Here is a 20,340-nt window from a genome sequence, read left to right on the forward strand (position 1 = left end):
AGTTTATGCTCCGTCAGGACACCTAGAATAGCATTCTGTTCCCTGCCGTTTGCGGTGTCATTCTAGATGAGTCTGCTAACCTGTTTTCAGCCTTAGTCAAAGGAAATGGGCTGAATAGATAATATCTTGGTGAGTTCTAGCTCTAATATTTCTGGATTCTGAAGGTTATTTGAATTTTTTATGTGGTTTAAGGATTTGAGCAACGTTTCTAAAGTTCTGATATCTCTGACAGTGCCTAATAAAGCACTGAGGTATGTTTGTTGACTTGATTGACTGGTAGTAAGAGATGTGAAAACATGTCAACTCTGCAGCCACTTTTGTTCTACCAGCATAGCTTTATTTTCATCTTTTATATGTATTGGGTTTTCACGTAAGGTTTCATCAAGAGAAAGATTTGTAGCGCTTAAGATAAAAAACAACAGCTTAGATGGTTGATTTTTAAGATGAACTTGTGGGTCAAGGTGGTCTGTAATTATCTGTGACGGTAACCCATGGCGGCGGGTAATAAAAATACCCACGTCATCACGATGTCAGTGCTCTTAAAGATGCTGTTGTGTTTATTTCTTTGTTTTTCCTCAATTGTTTGTTAATTATAAAAATTTCAAACCTAGAGAAAAGTTCAAAGAATAACCTAATGCCTTCTACCCTAGATTCAGCAAGTGTTAACATTTTGCCATATTTGCTCTTTCTGTCCGAACATGCATAGCTGCTTGATAGTAAGTGGTAGACATCTCACTTCCAAATACTTGAGCATGCAAGACTGATGCTTTTTTGTTTTTTAATCAGTTATCATGTAAGGGGGGTCTTGACAGATGCGTTTGCACTTAGATGAGTTTTTACTCTGTACTAACAGATTCTTAATCTGAGTTCTTCGTTGTTTAAGTAGGCTCCACACTCAGTGTGGAGCCCAATGTGGGGTTTGAATTTATGGCCTTGAGATCAAGACCTGAGCTGAGACCAAGAGGCAGATACTTAACCATCTGAGCCACCCGGGCGCCCCAGATTCTTTTCTAATAATTTCCACCTGTGTACCAAATCAGCTGGAGGGTCACTCACCTACAGTGTGGTGTATCTCATCAAGATTTAGAATAGCAGCTCTTTTTTCAGAGCCTATCATCTGTTTGTAGCAAAAATTTGAGGCTTGCAAGACACATTTTTAAACACAGTGAGACGTCAGATAAATCTTTTCTCTTTGAATGTGCCTTATAATTGATAAAAGATTAGTAACCTTTCCATACATAAGCCAACAGCTAATGAGTGGTTCATAATAAGGGTACCAAAAAAAAAAGGAGATACCCTCAGAGTCATTAACCTTTTAAATGTCAAGAACAGTATTTTGGAATTAGAGTTAACGGACAAAGCAAAACACTTGTTAGCTTATGTAACAGGTACAGCTGTAGCAGGACATGTAGGCTCTCTGCATATGTTGGTTCAGTGTTTCTTGTCTTAGTATAGTGTCTGCTTGGAAATGAAAGCTCTCCCTCTAATCTGCTTCAGTATCTCTGTAGAAAATCCCAGTGTGGGTCTTCTTACTGCTTTCTCTCATAATGGGCTGCCAGTCCATTCTGAAGAAACATTTTAAGTGGTTATTGGGCAGCTGTTGGGCAGCAGTTAGGGCATCATTATAGTTTGTATTTTTGAATAACTTTTATGTCTGTTCCACTTTACACTTTTTACTTTGGGGCTACAGTGTCTATAGGTTCGTCATGCCTTTCATACATTCTCCATCTTATACATATAACATGCAGACATAGAAATAGAGGTACTGTAGCCATGACATTGTACCTTTTTTAGGTTAAGAAAGACTGCCAAGCTTTTATTTAACAAACTTGAGTATGTATTAAACAAGCATTTAACATTATTTGGCAATCTGAAGAGCTAGTTATTCATCCCCTCTGGCTGAAAACTGCTATTTCAGAATCAACTACGTTTCAACAAAATTCTCCTGTTGTACTAGAACAATCTGTAAGCTTTTGTGCCCTGCTGTGCAGGTATTACAGCAAATCTAATCAAACAAAGATGAAGTTTTAGCTAATCTAATAGCTATATAGAAAATGGGGATCTTAACCACCTTGAACTTGATAAAAACAAATTGGACCTCACGAGGAGAGAAGATAATAGGAGAATTTGTCTCATTATAAGACATCAGTTATGAGGAGAGTTTAAGGGCAACTTGATTTTTGTTGGGATTTGAGAATTCGCTCTGTCCTTTCCTCCTTGTCAAAGTGAATTCTACTTTTTTCTCTGATGAGATTGTCTGTTGCTGCCATACATCTGCACTGCCTGGGTGTGCTTATATTCCATTTCTTGGGGAATTTGCTGATCAAGACATGCTTTTTGGAAGGGTAAGAAGGTCAGTTTTAAAAAAATAATCTGAAGATCTTTGTTAAACTTAATCCTAGCTTTTTAGGTGGAGTTCAGGGGGTAGAACACCCCGGTAGTAGGAGAAAAGCCTCTATGAAGATAAATTAACACAACCAAATTCACATTCTCTTCAGGATTAACACTTGTAATATATTTGTGCAATAAAATTATAAGGTTATTTTTAAATAGTAAAAGAAAAAAATTGTTACATTTTTCTCTTATGGCTGATCAGAAACACCTAAGATCACTTTTATGCAAAAACTGATGGTACCTAAATAATCTGCCAGCCTATATATTGAAAGTCAGTGCAAGAGACCTGAACTGTGAAGTAGTGAATTTATTCTCATAACCGAGCTTTCTGAGCTTCGGGGATCCCTAAAATCTTGTTGAGTCAGAGTTCTCATTTGGGGTGATACTATTTCACTGTCTCAGAGTTTAATACAAGACAGTATTTGCAAGGTACTTTTGCAGTATATGACACAGAAGTATTAACAGGATTAACAAGACTGGCAGTCCTACTTTCAAACTTTCCTAGTGGATGAGCAAAGTGGAGCGTGTTTGCTCTCTGCTAGGAGTACTAGTAGAGTAAGCCACATTGGCCAAAGCTCAGCTGTAGTGTCAGACTAGGCATGAAAGGTTATTTTTGCTTTTCCTTTGGAGGTTGGAATGAGTGTGTCAGCTCTGAATTTTCTTGAATCATGTAAACCATCATGGCCATTGAAGTGTGAAGTTATGATACATTCCCCCCTTCGGTGCCAAAAGTGTTAAGATCCTGTTACAGTTTTTAAAGAGGAGAATACTAAGCATAGCTAAGTTTGTATGAGAAGATGTACGTGGCCTGCTAGAAGATCAGGATGTTGGGCTAGATCCCCTCACCTTCCATGTCCTTTAGCATAGTGGCAAAACTATTTGAGAAGGAAATAAAGCTAGAGTAGCAAACCTTAAAAGGAATGGGAGGTTTCAAGAAAAATAAATGATTCAACTTGGTGGTATGCATTTTAAAGCAGTAGAAGGAGTCGCTTTGTATCAGTGTCTGTCAGTGTCCTTTGGAGGAAACATCCTGGCCTGTCAGTGTCCTTTGGAGGAAACCTCTGGCCTGTCAGTGTCCTTTGGAGGAAACATCCTGAATAGTAATTAACATGTTTATTACCAGCGTTTCTCCTGTATTAGTAAGCTTTAGATTTTGGTTGATGTGGGGCACTCTGAACTGCTTCATGTCCTTAATTAAATAATGCAAATTTTGGCTCCTTCTCATTTTTGACCTGTGGTTTTCCCGTGCCTCTTTCACTAGATGTTTTTAGAATGATGTAAATAGGGTAGATAGAAAGAACCTCACTTTCCTAACAGATTGCTTTGTTAAGGTTATGAACATTTTATGTAGGAGTTGGTCTTAAAATCCTAATCAGAATTTTAGCAATTCTTTGAATTTAAGAGTTTTGTAAGTTAACTCAGAGAAATAGTTTTGATTTAAGAACTGTTTTTGTTCTGTTTTTCTTTTTCACAGGTATTCCTGCAACACATGGTAAACCTACTAGTTATTCAATAAGAGTAGATAATACAGTTCCACTTGTAACTCAGGCCCCAGCTGTACAACCACTACAGATCCGACCGGGAGTTCTCTCTCAGGTTGGTAATAATTTATTACTTTTGCATATGTGCCGTCCTCCTCATTCTCAAGTAAGGCACTGATCCACTTGTAATATATCAGCCTGTGCTGTTGAGAAATAGTAAAAATTATCTAGATGGGAATTTGATCTTTTGCAGTTATTGGCTTTAACTTTTACGTAATTATTAATGATTGTTACTGCAATGTATTTTTGATTTTAAGATGTAGTGATGATGAATTACCTGTAACTTCCTAGCTTTTCTTTTGCTTTTGGTGCAGCAGACATGGTCTGGCAGAACGCAGCAGATGCTCGTACCTGCCTGGCAGCAGGTCACACCCCTGGCTCCTGCTACTACTGCATTAACTTCTGAGGGGGTGGCTGGTTCCCAAAGGCTTGGAGACTGGGGGTAAGTTAAAAACAAAAATACTAGTTTGTGAAGTTTGCAAAATAGAGCTGGGTGTAGAAGGGATTCAATTTTTCTAAACTTTCTCCCTAGGAAAATGATTTCGCACAGTAATCATTATAGCTCAGTGATGCCACAACCTCTTCTAACCAATCAGATAACTTTATCGGCCCCACAGCCAATTAGTGTGGGCATTGCGCATGTTGTCTGGCCTCAGCCTGCCACTGCAAAGAAAAATAAACTGTGCCAGAACAGGTTGGTATCAATATTTTAACTTTCCTCTGCATTTTGAAGATTAGTCTTTAAAGTAAATTTTGCATGTACACTAAAGGGTCACACTGTTTTATTCAAAATGACCTCTTTGATAGCTTTGTTACAAACACTAAGCCAGCTCCCTTCTCAATTTCTCAGAGGTATTTTGGTAAAACTAATGGAATGGGAGCCAGGAAGAGAGGAAATAAATGCTTTCAGTTGGTAAGATTGTCTTTATTGCCCTTTTGATTTATTATCTACATATAATTTTAGACAATTTTAGATACTCAGATATCACATTTACCAAGAAATGACCATTTTAATGTATATAACTGCAGCCTACACTGATATTTCTAGAGATAATATATTTATAAAATGATCTATGTGTTTAGTATGTTATATACGTGATCTTAAACAAGTGAAGTTTCACATTGTTCATTTTAACAAGCTGTCTTAGAAAAATGTCAGGTACATTTTTTTATTATAGAAATGACACGTTATTCCTTTGATTGCAGGAGTAATTCGTTGCAGAATACGAATGTCCCACATTCAACATTTATTTCTCCAAAGATAGTAAATGGGAAAGATGTCGAGGAAGTACGTTGTATAGAAACACAGGACAATCATAACTCAGTAGGAGAGGCGAGAGACTGTTGTGAAACATCTGTCCGGCAGGAGTCTGATTCCTCAGTTTCCGACAAGCAGCGGCAAACCATCATCATTGCTGACTCCCCGAGCCCTGCAGTGAGTGTGATCACTATTAGTAGTGACACTGATGACGAGGGGACATCGCAGAGACACTCACTCAGAGAGTAAGTGCCGGAAGCATTTCCTTGTGTTCGTGGCACATCCTTAAATAATGAGGGCGCCCTCTGGTGTGAAAAACACCTTCCTGGGACTTACCTCTGGCCTGTCAGTGTACCTTTGGAGGAAACATCCTGAATAGTAATTAACATGTTTATTACCAGCGTTTCTCCTGTATTAGTAAGCTTTAGATTTTGGTTGATGTGGGGCACTCTGAACTGCTTCATGTCCTTAATTAAATAATGCAAATTTTGGCTCCTTCTCATTTTTGACCTGTGGTTTTCCCGTGCCTCTTTCACTAGATGTAAAGATAGTCTAGATTGTGAAGCTTGCCAGAGCACTTTGAATATCGATCGGATGTGTTCATTAAGTAGTCCTGACAGTACTCTGAGCACCAGCTCCTCAGGGCAGTCCAGCCCATCCCCTTGCAAGAGACCGAACAGGTAAGGGCATTTCAGTGGTGGCATACCGTAAATACTAGGTCTGCTAAAAAGCCCGTCATTTCTTTTGCTGTTTACGTTAATAAGTGCCTGTCAATTTACCACAGTGGCTTCTCTCTGGAACATAATTTTTTAACCAGACCACTTTTTAGAAACTTGGGTTTTAAGTAATACTTTTCTTCTATTGTTGTAGAACACATCTAAATGGAAAATTGAGCTTCTAATAAATGATTTTTAAAGAATGATTTGTTTTTGAAAGGGTAGAAAAAGCCATGTCCTCAAGTTCTCCATAGACTACAGTCATTACTTAAATTTGGAATAAGAACATAGAGCAAAATAAACATTTTGGCAAAATAAAAGGAATTTTTGCATAATAAAGTAATAACCCACTGTCAAGTATCCAATATGATTTTTTTCTCTCATTGGTGATTGATTTGCATGGTTTTATCCATATTTCCTTTCCTGCTCTTTTTTGGGCCAGGGACATGCGTTGCCACTAAAGTAGTGAGCTTCTCGTCATTGTGATACACCAACACATGAAGGGAATTAGCCGTAAAGATCTCAGTGAAATACATTTGATTTCAACTCTTAGAAATTCCTTTTTTTAGTGGAAACAGAATTTGAAAAATCCTTTAAGTCTTAATTGTATATATTTGTTTTCTCTTTTTTCCTTAGTCAGGAAATATGGTATTGAATACTTTGGAAGATGTAAAGAGGTTTTAACACATCTTTTTGTGAATTGCTTATAATATGGTTTGGCAGTTGACATATATATACATCTATGTAAATATATATGTCTATATAAAATATGTATGTATATGTATAAATGTACAAATAAGAAACATAACTAAAAGTACATATATAAAAAGAGATGCTTCACGTTGTTAAGTATGAAATGAATGATTGAAATAGACCATCACTGCTCTTTCCAAGAGGGGAGAGATTGTCATGGCCTGAGGGGGCCAGGAAGAGAAGGGAAATATGGGACTCTGGCTAGGCCTTTGGAGAGATGGGAAAGACCTTTCAGATAACTGTCCAGTTAAAAGGACCCTAATTACCACTGAAGATATGAATCCTGACATTAGAACTTAATTTGAAATATCCAGGTCACATGATTATATGTTTTTACATTTCATTTAAATTATCCAGAATAGTGGATCTTTTGTAGTGTCTTGATGAGATTTTTTGGAGTTTATAAAGTGGAATTTTGTGAACCGCTACTAAGAATCAAGTGGGAAGGGAAAGGAGAGAAAATAAAGTGCCAAAATGATGTACCTAAACGGGATAGAATTAGGGTTAACAGTCTGCATAGAGAATTAATGTGAGAGTCTAGAAAGTCTATGAAAAAAATGTTATTGGATAAGGAAGAAGTTGTAATTAGATGTGAAATAACAATAAGATTCTCATTAATGTACTGGAGCCTGGATAGTACTTAACTTTGGATGTAATGTTGAAAAACATACTCTTCATAAAAATTCTTTCTTGTAGTATGTCAGATGAAGAGCAGGAAAGTGGTTGTGATACCGTGGATGGCTCTCCAACATCAGACTCTTCGGGACACGACAGTCCCTTTGCAGAGAGCAGCTTTGTGGAGGACGCTCATCAAAACCCAGAACTAGTGACCTCTGCCAGCACGGAAACCAAACCAGCTGTTTGTACTGTCGTGGTGCCACCAGTGGGACTGGAGAATGGATTAAATGCCGACGAGCATATGGCAAACACAGGTAAACTGAGTCTGCCTTAGTTCCCTGTTAGCCCTTCAAAAAGTCTTAATTTGGGAACCTTAGAGAACAACATTGCCAGAAGTCATCTCTGAAATTCCAGCTTGATCCTGCCAAACCTATCCTAGAAGGGAAATCTTTCCAAATGTCATTTGGTGCTGGAAACCATGAGATGTCTTTTCTCTTTAATTTTAAGGTTGTCAGATCAGTACTGTGTAAAATATCTAAGACCTTTCTAACTTTTATATGGGAAGGGAAAAGCGTCAGCTGTCTACTCTTTTGTTTGTTACCAGATTCTATATGCCAGCCATTAATAAAAGGCCGATCCGCTCCTGGGAGATTAAACCAGCCTTCCACGGTGGGTCATCGTCAGCAGAAACTGACATCAGCATTCCAGCAGCAGCATTTGAATTTCAGTCAGGTATGTTTGTGAAGTCACAAGAGTCTTTGGGATTCAATATCAGCAGTGTTTCATTTGGAGGAAGAAAGATTCTAATGCTGTACACAGTCTTGAAAAATGTATCCCTTTTCATCATCCCATGTGACTAAGGAGAAATCCGCCTTGTAAGAGGATAATGAAGCAGAACCTGAGTTTGTCAGAAAGATTAAGCTTTTAGATTCTCTCAGATAATTTTCTAGTGTGTCTGTTGTCTAAGACTCTTCCACTCAGAATGCACACTAATGGATTGGTGGCTGCGTTTGTTGTGTCAGTTGTGGTAATAGTCACACCTTACTGAGTACTTTCCATCTGGTCAGTACTGTGCTCAGCAGTTGTATTTCAGTTTGGGAGAGAAAAGATCACAGGTATTGGAGTCAGACCTGTGTTCAAATCCTGCCTTTGCCAAGTACTATGTATATTACCTCGGCCAGATCTCTTCAACAGATCTGGACCATAGTTAATGGGAATAAGAGCTATGTTGTAGGGTTGTTTTGGAATTAAATAATGTCACATATGTACGGCGTTAGCTTTCCATAAAATAAATGCTCCACAAATGGTAGTGATTAGTAGTGATGGGGGGATAGTGATACTAGTAGCAGTGGTAGTGGCAATGTTAATATTATTATAATACATAGTAATAAATATCAACACATTTACTGTTAATATGCGTACAATTGATATTTTACTCAGAATTCTGTGTGTTGAGTAGAAGTGGAGATCGGAGAGGTCCTCTGTGGATGATCAGTCCCAGAGTGTGTTGTCATTTCCCTGTCTTCCTTTTTTTTTTAACTTATAAAATATGCATTCAGTCTTTTTTCATTTATGTGTTTGGATAGGCTCAGCACTTTGGATCTGGGCATCAGGAGTGGAATGGAAACTTCGGACATCGAAGACAGCAAGCTTATATACCTACTAGTGTTACCAGTAATCCATTCACTCTTTCTCATGGAAGTCCCAATCACACAGCCGTGCATGCCCATCTGGCCGGAAATGCGCATCTTGGAGGACAGCCTACTCTACTTCCATACCCATCATCAGCTACCCTCAGTAGTGCTGCACCAGTGGCCCACCTCTTAGCCTCTCCATGTACCTCAAGACCTATGTTACAGCATCCAACTTACAATATCTCTCATCCCGGTGGCATAGTTCACCAAGTCCCAGTGGGCATAAATCCCCGTCTGTTACCATCCCCAACCATTCATCAGACTCCGTACAAACCAATCTTCCCACCACATTCTTACATTGCAGCATCACCTGCATATACTGGATTTCCATTGAGTCCAACAAAACTCAGCCAGTATCCATATATGTGAAAACTCAAAAAGAGTATATTGAGGAAGCTCAATGATATAAACATTTGATTAAAAATAAAAACATGGTATTTAATAAATATTAGCCATGGCACAAGAAAATTATTTTTGAATCATGTAGACTTGGGTGCAATTTAAACAACTTTGAGCTTTAAAAAAAAAAACTCACTTTTAATGTGTTTTGCACATTTGGTATAACTTGTCTTTGGTCATGTTATCTTCTTATGTAGTAACTCTAGACAGGTGACTTATGGGAGCAGAAGTCCAGTTTTGCTCCTGCTATTTTTTATAAAATTGCCTTCTAACTAGTGCAAGACACATCCACATTTGGGAAGCCATTCTGTGTACAGACTTAGAGCAACAGATGCACATATGTCAGAATTACAGCATACGAGTGAATTGTATTATCTGTGTCTTAGTGTATAAATGTTGGGTCACTTACCTAAGAAATTGAGCTATTGTTCTTTACATTTGCATGTGTCTTTGCATGGGCAAAATGTTGCCTAGACTTTGCTCTTAAATGTTGTTCTAATAATCTCAGCTGCATTGTAAACCGTTCCCACACATAGTGCCTTAAATATTTGAGGTTGTTAATGTTATTACCTATATATAAATGTTGAGGACTGCAGCACTTAAAATTCAGATCTATTCTTTAGTTTTCTTTTGATAGAGTAATGTTCATTTTTGGTTTTGTGTGGTATGATTTCAGGTTGTAGCTGTTTTTTCCTTACTAAGAGGGCAGCATGTTTGCTATAGCTGAATTCTGCTGTCTGATTTTTCCGAATGATCTAGCTTCAAGAAAAGCAAGCAGTTCGTAGTGCTTAAGAAAAATTGATTCAGTATCTAATGGATAGTTGATATCTGTCACAACACAGCATTTTATATACTGTTAAGTGAAACTGCAATACAATCTAAGTTTATTTTGGGAGTGTTTGCTGTATAATTGGATTTAATAAAATGTTTAGAGGTGCAGTAGGCATGACTTTGAGTAGATAATGAAAGAAAATGCAAAATGCTCATTGATTCATGATGTGGTTTCATCTTAGCTTGGGCAAACCATGCAGTATTTAATAAATAGTAGCGGAATATTTACTATTGAAGCTTGAAAAGATGTGAGTTCTTTGTGTGCAATTTTTCATTTATGCATGTGAGAGGGGTTTTTGTTTTTTTTTTTTAAGTATTTTTACATTGTAGTACTTGTTTTGCTTGTTGGTGGTGTTTGCTTATTTAATACATTCCGTCAGGGACAGAAATTACATGCTTTTTCTTTCCTAGGAAGTGTGTCTTGGGTTTTTTTCCTTCTAATTTTCTTTCTTTCTTTCTTTTTTTCTTTTTTTGGTGGCGGTGGTGGTTATGTTTAAATGAAGTTGCTTTTACAGCACCAAAGACTTAATCATCCATTTCCTATATAAAAGGTAGCTACTTTTTTGCATAGACCTCAAGTATATTGTAGTGTAGAGGTGGAATTTAAGGAAAGGTATTAAACAGGCTGTGTTTTAGCTTATGGACAAGTAATAAATTGTATCATTTATCTTGAATGTATCATAGATAAGCTGCTATATAACGATTGCCACTTCAGATAGCTGTGAAATTAGGTGATTAACTAGTTGTTATTTAGCCTTCTAATTTCTGTATAAGTCTAATTACATGAAATAGAAGTTGGGGTTTTGATTTTTTACTTTGCTTTTCTGTTTGGAGTGTCATTGTAACTACTGTATTGTAAATGATGGAAAATAATTGCATATGTTATTTTGGGGTGTGTTATTTGCATCAGTATTTTATCTCTATTAATGTTTGTGCTCATCACTGCATATAAAAAACTTGGATGTATCAATGTAACTTAATTTTTTATTTTCATACTGGCATTGTAGACACTTGAGAAAGCTGTATCTTGCAGGCTTGACTTAACTTTTTTTCCTTAAAAATCTGGAATATAATCTTACAGCATTTACTGGAATAAGCAGTACAAAGCATTTGAGTGTAAAACTCTCCAAATGTTTTGGATTTACAGCATTTCTTTGATAAATGAATTGTATACCACTAGTACAGCTCTAATACAGCGTTGACAATAAGCTAATAATGGATAAACTTTTCTTTACTCCATTAACACAAGCAGTGTTTTATTTAATAATCATCAATGAAATAAATGTGCCTGAAATTGATTTTAAAATTACAGTATTAGATCATAAAATAAAAAACCAGCAGTACATTTTTAGTCACACTGAAAATGAAGGACTTAATTTTCCCCACAAGTTTCAGTGTTTTTAGTAATCAATTCTATGCATTTTATATAAATAGAAATATATATATACATATATATATTACACAGAAAAAAGGAGTAGCCTAAGATTAATTTAAAAGATTATTTACAGATGGCAAATTTATGGAGTCACTATTTAAGTAAACTTGCTGCCCTCCACAGCTTACGAATTTTATTTATACGGTCCGGCAGATCCCCGGTGTCTGCTCGCCTCTTGGAAAAGAATCAGTGCTGGCAGCGGATGTTTCAGAAACACCAAGTGCAAAGGATCGATTTCTGTTTGTACCACAGGTACAGAACTGGCGCAGTTTTATTTTCGTTCAGGGCCATATTGACTACCCTGAAATGTCGTATTTTCTGTATTTCAGTTCCAAGACTCAGATGGTCTTGTTAAGTGGACGGTAAATGTTTTCGTAATAGTAAAGTTTGATAAAGGCGTACCCTAGTCGAGTACACTGCTCTTAACCGATTCTAATCATGGGCTTTTTAATGTGTTTAAAAATTAAAAATGTCAGAATCCTGCTAACTTCTGAATTTGGCCTATTGACAAAAGAATTTGGATTTATACCCTCTTTAAAACCATTTTACCAGTTTTCTTTGATTTTACTGCTTTCTTAAATAAAACACTGCATGACTTCCAAGTTGCATATTTGCATACTATTTTAATTTGCAATTTTTTTTTTTTTAACCAAATACCCTGATATTTACTTTTCCTTTTCCTTCAGGGTGTTTAAATATGTTACTGTAATAGCAAAGCGTTTTCACTTTTTCAAATCTCTACTACTAATTTTAATCTTGGTTTGTTTTAAGTAAAAGTTAAATCATACACTGCAAGGTGTAGGAAGATTTGTTTTAATGAACCCAATGATAATAGATTTGATTACTGAGTTTGAACTGTTAACTGTTTAACAATTTTAGACTTGTGGCTTTCTTTCTTTGGTTTGTTTTTGCTTTTACTTCTATGCTACACTAGTTTGCCATGTAGCAATTGCACTGTGCAATATTACAATAAGGACTGGGAAAATTTTTATGGATGTAATGTCTATTACGGTTTGCGCTAGTATTTCTCTCTAGTTCTCAGTGATTTAAATGTGACCAAGCCTTCTGTACTTTGTCACAAAAAGCGGGTTTTCCAGGTGACTATTTTGGTGAGTGTCAAAATAAGAATTTATGGTGTATTACTGTCGATTCACTTTGAATTAAAATATATATATTGCAGCAAACAGCTTGTTGGCTTTTTTTCCACCCTAGGACTTCTTACAGGGGAGGGAAGGAAAAGGCTAGTAACACTTAGCACCTGACTTACATCCATCATCTCATTTAATTCTCAAAACCACCTCTGAGATAAGTGAAGAAATAGGTTCGAAAGATCTAGGGAAGTTGTCCAGAGTCCCACCGCTCAGTGGTGAATCTCATCTATGAACTCGGCTGTCTCATCACAACTCCTCTGCTTTTCACCAGTTCTTCTGTTCGCTTGTTTTTAACGATTATTTGAGGGGAGAACGTGTGTGGGAGCAGGGGGAGGGGCAGAGGAAGAGAGAGAATGTCCAGCAGACTCCCTGCTGAGCATGGAGCCCAGTGTGGAGCTTGATCTCATGACCGGGAGATCATGACCTGAACCAAAATCAAGAGTCAGATGCTTAACCGACCGAGCACGCCGGCGCCCCTCCACTGGTTCTTCTTAAACTGAGGCCTGAGGCGGTGTGTCAGAAGTCCTGCACCCACAAGATAACCACAGCCTATTTTCCTTGAATATCGTTTCCTTCAATATTTTTTGAGGTAAATACTTGTTTAATATGGATGAATGAAGAGTAGAGAATTCACAAGTATTTTTAAGATGCAAAACATGAGACTTCAAGGGGCATCTGGGTGGCTCAGTTAAGCATCCAAATCTTGATTTCAGCTCAGGTCATGATCTCAGGGTCGTGAGATCTAGCGGCGTGTTGTGCTCTGTGCTGGGCACGGAACCTGCTTCAGATTCTCTCTCCTCCTCCCTCTGCCCCTCCCGCCCCCATGCTCGCTCATGCTCGGTCTCTGTCTCTCTCTCTCTAAACAGAGCTCAGGAGAATGTAGTCGTAGTAGGCCAAGTTAAGTTACGTCCTCAGATACCATCTCATACTTCAAGGATTGAGCTTTAGAGGAACATCAGTAGGAGAGTTTTTGGGAGGAATATTCTACCAGAATAGTGAGAATACATAATCTCTCGGCAAACTTTTAATTGAAGTATAACATACGCACTTTTGTAGCTGGCTTCTCTTGTTCGACATTTTTCTGTAAGATACATCCACATTGTGTTTAGCAGTGGCTTATTTATTCCCACTGCTGTAGATTGTTCTTTTGTGTGCTTATGTAATACTTTGTTTGATGGTGTTTTGTTTGTATCTTTTGGAGAACACGTGTATGCATTTCCTGTGGGCATATATGCAGCCACGGAGCTGGATCATAGGGTCTTACAGACGTTCTACATTATTAGATACTAAAACAATATTCCAAAGTAGTTAAGTTCAATTTACCCTCAATAGCAGTAATATGAGAGTTCCAGTTACTTTATGTCCTCACACATTATATTTTTTTCTTTCATCTTAGTCATTCTTGTGGGTGTGAGTTTTTCAAAGTAATGTGAAGATTTTCATTTAGCCCAAAGCACTGATCCTACATATAGATGAGATCCAGATTTTGCAATTTACTTGAAAGGAGAGTCGATTGGCTTCTTAAGAAGACAAGTTTCTCCACTATGTGAAAGTAGGGCATTCCTGTGAAACCTTTCGTAAGCCAAATGATGTGAAGAAGCAATCACCGTTCATTTTAATGGAGAAGCTTTTGAGCTTTCCCAGACACCAAAAATAAGCTCTCTGAGGTTTTTCCGATCCCTTAGGACACAGCCGTACAAAATAATGGAGCTAGTAATGGAGCTAGAGCACAGACGTTTACAAACACAGTTCAAAGCTATGGCTGCTTGGCGCTAGGATGCTGAGTGTAGCTCCCCAGGAACGAGCTTGGTGGGGCGGCTCTCTCTGCTCCGGGTGCGCTGCCTCTGCAATGGCTTTCTGCAAAACAAACGCTGCTGAACTCTCTTTTCGCTTTTTGCTTCATAAAAACTGAAATCCTCTTTTGGTTAGTAAGAACAGGTACTGATACAAGTCTGCCTTCAAAGTGAAGTGCCGTAATCCAAACTTTTTGAAAAATGGGGGATACCTGTACCAAGAAGTACTCAGCCATTTTACATGGAGTAAGGGACATAACAAAATTGTTTTTTAAAGAGGTGAAAAAAGTCTTTGAGCAACATGTATAAACCATTCAGTCAGTACTTAGCGCAGTGCCGGGCACACAGTATGTCTCATGAGTCATTCAATAACACTTCTGAAGCATCCTGAAGCATCTACCATGTTCCAAGCGCTATATACTAGGCATATGTCAGTGGACAAAACAGAAGGTTCTCTTGCTCTTCTCGATCTTTCCTATTAGTGGGAGGGAAAGATTTAAAGCAATTAAGTCTGCTTAGATGAATGGGATAAATACGGTGTACTGACTGGACAGGGCAGGTCAGGGAGTGCCACAGTGAGAAGATGTCGTTTGGGTTGCGACAAGGAGGATGCTGGTCAGCTATGCAGGAAAAGAGTGTCTGGTGGAGGGAGCAGCAGGGGCAATGGGCCTAGATCAGGAATGAGCTTTTAATATGGGCAAACCAGAAAGTGGCCCGTAAGGCTGAAGAGTAAGCGTGCGATTGGGAGCAGAAGCTGGAAGATAGAACTAGAGGGGTGAGCATGCAGGCCTTTGCCAAAGAAAGGAGTGTAGATTTAATGTCAGACATTATGGGACGCCTTGGGAAGATTTTAAGCAGGCAGACAGGCAGGGCCAGAGGGGAAGCTGGAAGACCAGATAGGACAAGGTTGTTGCAATAGTTCAGATGAGAGATGACAGATACCAGTCCTTTGTCAAGACGTTTGTATTACAAATATTTTCTCCCAGGTTGTGACTTGTCCTTTCATTTTCTTTACAGGGTGTTTGGAAGAGCAAAGGTTTTGAACTTTGATAAAGTCCAGTTTCTCCGTATATTCTTTTATGGTTTGTGCTTTTGTGTCCGAAGAAATTTTTGCCTTTCTCAAAGTTGCAAAGACTTTTCTTCTTTGTTCTCTGCCAGAAGTTTTATGGTTTAAGCTTTATTAGGTCTGTGATTCATTTCATGTTAATTTTTGTGTCAATTTTTTATTTTACGACATCATTTTATCCTATGAGAACCCATGTATTTTCCCTAATTAGAAGTTTGGTCATTTGAAATAGAAAAAAAGTTAATGTTTCGTATTTTTCCACTGTAAGAATAATACATTATTACAATGTATTTGGGAAATGCAGAAAAGCAGGTTTTGAAAACTCATTGAAATATAAGTGTTCAGATAGTTAAAATAACATAAGCAATTTTAGTTTTTTTATTTTTTAGATTTTATTTATTTGAGAGAGAGAAAATGAGAGAGAGAGAGTGAGCACAAGCAGGGGGAAGGTCAGGGGGAGAATCCCCCTGATGTGGGATTCGATCCTGGAACTCCAGGATCATGACCTGAGCTGAAGGCAGTCATTTAACCAACTGAGTCACCCAGGTGCCCATTGTAAGCAATTTTAGATCCTGATAGTTTCTACTTCCAACTTGGAACATGAGCATCTTGCATTTCAAATGCCAAAATGTGAAACTTGGAGATGATCAACTGTAATCTAATCATTGCTTGTTTCCTCAGTGACCCTGGAGAATCCAAAGAATTCACTTATCTTTCTTGCCACATCAGATTTTTATACTCTTTTAAGCCAGTTTTTTAATTTAAGAAAATATGAACAGGAACAAAAGAATAGTACAATGAGCACACATAAAACTTTAACCTGGATTCACTAGTTGTTAACGCTTCATCTCTACATATAATTTTTAAATTGAACCGTTTGTGGATAATCATAGCCCCTAAATACTTAAGCATGCATCTGTAAGAATGACATTCTTCAACTAACCACAAAACTTCATAACACCTAGCAAAATTAATGGTTTTATAGCATCCATTCCATATTCAAATTTACCCCGTTGTTTCAATATCTTTTATACCTCTTCCCTTCTCCCCTCAACTCCAGGAACCCATCAAGATTCACCCATTACATTTGGTTTTGACATACATCTTCGACTACTTTTAATTCAGAGCAGTCCTCCATATTTATGACATTTTTGAAGAATTTAGGCTGGAATGTCCTACATTCTGAATTTGTCTCACTGTTTTTTCATGCTAACTGGTTCGTCTCTATATTTTCTGTAAAGTACAAGTTGGGTCTAATGGCTTGATTAATTTCAATGTTTATTCATTGAGTTCTTTGTTCATCACAAGAATTATAGGAGATGTGTCCTTATTGCATCACGGCAAGAAGCACATAGTTTCCAGGTTGTCCATTATCAGTAATGGCACTGGGATAAAGAGGTTGTCATCTGTGGGGGGAGGCTGTGGCAGAATCAGTAACATCTTACTCAGTGGGGTTAACATCCCTTGATGTCGTCTGAATCAGTTATTACATTGGGGTTACAAATGCTGATTTTCAATTCTGTCATTCCTTATACATTCATTACCTGGCATCATTCATCATTCTATAAAGAAAGACTTTTTTGGTTTTCTCCCTGAGCCTGCTTGTACCCTGCCCTCCCCCATCATTATGGATTCATGGATTTTGCTTTATTCAGTAAGTTAATTTTAATTCACTGAATCCTTTTGATATCACTGCATTAGTCTCAAATATTTCCTTGTTCTCTGGCCCAATAAGGTGTCTTAGGCTCATCTTGTATTCTTCTGGCCTTGGATCTGGAATTGGTCATTTCTCCAAAGAGCCCAGGTTTCAAAGGACCCAGTTTGAGTAATGGCTCTATCCTACACATAAGGTAGTTCCTTGTCTTTCGGAGTGCCGTCCCTGTACGGTGCCATGGGTGTTGCTGACCAATTCTTAGTTTAGCTTTCATCCTGTCTCCCCAAATCTGACTACTGAAGCTCAAATCTGACTGCTCTTTCTGTGGACAGATGCCGCTTGCCCAGCAGCTGCTGCCCACCTCTGTTAACTATCTTGTGACTATTGCTGATCTTGACTCCCTCTTGGCCTTGTGCATTGATTGCAGATGGTAATTCAAAGCCAGGATGAATGCAGAGAAGAATGAATGACAATTTAGAGGGCGTGCATGTAAGTAGGATTCATCTAATAAATGCTGTGTTTATAGCTGTTTCCCCAATGGTTAGCAGTTGTGCCAGTGAATGTGCAATAAATGTGAACCCTGGGTTTGGAGGGCGTTATTCGGTAAGTCTTGGTAATATTTGCATTGTGTTCACCCTGCTGATCGACTTGAACCCGGCGATGAGGCGATGGGAGCAGGGATTGTGTTGCCCCAACACCATAGTCCCCGTCCTTGCCTTCATATGTCACTTTTGCCATATTTCTTGTAATTCCCTGGCTGCTTTTCCCACCAACTAAACTCTGAATGCAAAGACCATTTTTATCTTGTATACTCTGTATCTTTGGCACTTACTATGTGCCTGGCCATAGTAAGCACTAAAACATTTGCAAAATAAATGAATGAAATGAACAAAGATTTGTTGAATAGAATTTAGGAGGCTCAAATTTTATCATCTGCCTTGGTACTAATTAGGTGGTATGGTTTTGAGCAAGTCTGGGCTTCAGTTTATTCACTGGTAAATTGAGAGAGCTTGGGGGTGCAAACTCAAGCAGCAAGGGCTGGGCCAACGACCTAAGTATGTGAATTAGAGTGGCGACTGTGGCCCAGCGGAGAGTCAAGGGAGTGGGAAATGCATCAGGATGATAGACCAATGTGTACCAACTTCTAGATTTTTGAGAAAATGGATGTTGGTGAAATACAACTAATTAAAGGTTTGGTTTTTTTTTTTTTCATTTTAAATACAAATTGTCGGGGCACCTGGGTGGCTCAGTCGTTAAGCGTCTGCCTTTGGCTCAGGGCGTGATCCCGGCGTTCTGGGATCGAGCCCCACATCAGGCTCCTCCGCTATGAGACTGCTGCTTCCTCTCCTACTCCCCCTGCTTGTGTTCCCTCTCTCGCTGGCTGTCTCTATCTCTGTCAAATAAATAAATAAATAAATCTTTAATAAAATAAATAAATAAATAAATAAATAAATAAATAAATACAAATTGTCTGTAGGCCAGAGTTAGTCTGTGGGTAGCCAGTCTGCTGAAATAGTTATTCTTTGAGTTTCCTGTCTGTTTTGACATTTAATAATTCTGTTCCTTTCCGTGTTGCTTCATTGTGGTATGGCCAGCAGGGGGAGAAAGTGTTCTCTAATTTTTCTCTCAAGTTTGGTCCCATAACTTTAACAAATCAGAAGTGGGTAGGGGAGGCTGTGTCCCATGAACACTGATAATATAATGGGAGAAGTTTCTAACTTTTGTAGATAGATTTTGAAAAAGTGGGGGAGGATTCCAAGCCTCAGCAAATCTTTAGATTACTTAGCCTGGTTGGTTTACCATGGAATCAAAGGAGGACATCCGTTCATCCATCCATTCCTCTGCTGCCACTAGGACCCGCCGTGTAGTCCAATAATGTGTGGGCCGTTTCATCTCCAGCAAAGGAAATCAGACTTCAGAGGATTTGGCAGCCGGAAGGGGAGGGAAATGGCATCCTCCTCGCAACAACCCCTTCCTGTGCCAAGATTTTTTATTTATTTATCTATTTTTTAATTTTGCGGAAGAAAAGGCTTAGAGAGGCTCAATAATTTACTTCAGATAACACAGAAAGGAGCAGTGCTGAAATGCAAGGCCCCATTTGACTCCAAAGATTGTGAAAATTCCACCTCCCCACCTTCTCTAAACCCAGTACTGGTAAATGTTTGAGAACTGCCTGAGGAAGGAGGTGGGGCAGGGGAGGGGGTGGGAGGGGGAGAGGGCTGCATGTATATGTACCTACATGAGTTTGTTGTAAATTTCATTACAGAGTGTAGCACACAGGGGCGCCTGGGGGGCTCAGTTAAGTGTCCAACTCTTTTTTTTTTTTTTAATTTTTTTTTAAAGATTTTATTTATTTATTTGACAGAGAGAGAGAGCCAGCGAGAGATAAGTGTCCAACTCTTGATTTCGGCTCAGATCCCATCTCGGGGTCATGAGATCGAGCCCTACATCTGGCTCCGTGCTCAGCGGGGAGTCTGCTTCTCTTCCTCTTCTTCTCCCTCTGCCCCTCCCCCCTCTTTTGCTTTTAAATAAATAAATCTTTTTTGAAAAAAGAATGTGGCACACAAATGATGGTAAAATATACAATACTTTTATGATTATTTCCATATATCCAATTAATTCTCACAGAATGCGTTCATTGAGCTTTGCCAAACTCTTGTATCTATAGCCAACCTACGGTTCTAGTTAAATCACAATTTGACAAAATCAGGCTGTGAATACTCGAACGCTATCTCACTTAGCAAAGAAGTTGCTTATGTTACTGATGAACAAGGGCAGTTCTGACCTGAACGTTCGCTGTTATTTTCTTTTACATTTAAGACCAAAGTGAAACAGCAAAGACAGGTCTTGGAACTTCACTTGTTGCCAGTGCCATGAGTGAATTCTTTGCTCAAGTTGATGATAGTTTTCAAATATTGGAAAACATGCCTTCTCTTAATTGTTTTGTGCTGCTTACAGTGGACAGCTGCAGACATGAAACACTTTAAACTTGCATTAACATTTTCTCCATCACCTAAGTCTAGAAAATCCACAAAGC

General features: G+C 38.4%; 1 protein-coding gene across 5 annotated transcripts in view; it reads left to right on the forward strand.

The window, feature by feature from the left end:
* The window catches only part of HIPK3 (homeodomain interacting protein kinase 3), an 87,386-nt gene extending 74,563 nt beyond the window's left edge, over positions 1-12,823 (forward strand). For 2 of the 5 annotated variants that reach the window (XM_040638926.1, XM_008686829.2), the window contains exons 9-17: positions 3,869-3,990; positions 4,250-4,377; positions 4,468-4,629; positions 4,786-4,848; positions 5,142-5,438; positions 5,733-5,873; positions 7,359-7,594; positions 7,885-8,012; positions 8,867-12,823. In XM_040638926.1, the coding sequence (XP_040494860.1) occupies positions 3,869-3,990; positions 4,250-4,377; positions 4,468-4,629; positions 4,786-4,848; positions 5,142-5,438; positions 5,733-5,873; positions 7,359-7,594; positions 7,885-8,012; positions 8,867-9,343 (1,754 nt within the window). In that variant the 3' untranslated portion in view covers positions 9,344-12,823. The remainder of the gene's footprint in view (positions 1-3,868; positions 3,991-4,249; positions 4,378-4,467; positions 4,630-4,785; positions 4,849-5,141; positions 5,439-5,732; positions 5,874-7,358; positions 7,595-7,884; positions 8,013-8,866) is intronic. The other 3 variants (XM_040638928.1, XM_040638929.1, XM_040638930.1) reach the window with 3 other exon arrangements.
* Positions 12,824-20,340: the final 7,517 nt, after the last annotated feature.

This window comes from Ursus maritimus, unplaced genomic scaffold, assembly GCF_017311325.1.
Source record: "Ursus maritimus isolate PB19 unplaced genomic scaffold, ASM1731132v1 scaffold_23, whole genome shotgun sequence".
Taxonomy (NCBI): domain Eukaryota; kingdom Metazoa; phylum Chordata; class Mammalia; order Carnivora; family Ursidae; genus Ursus; species Ursus maritimus.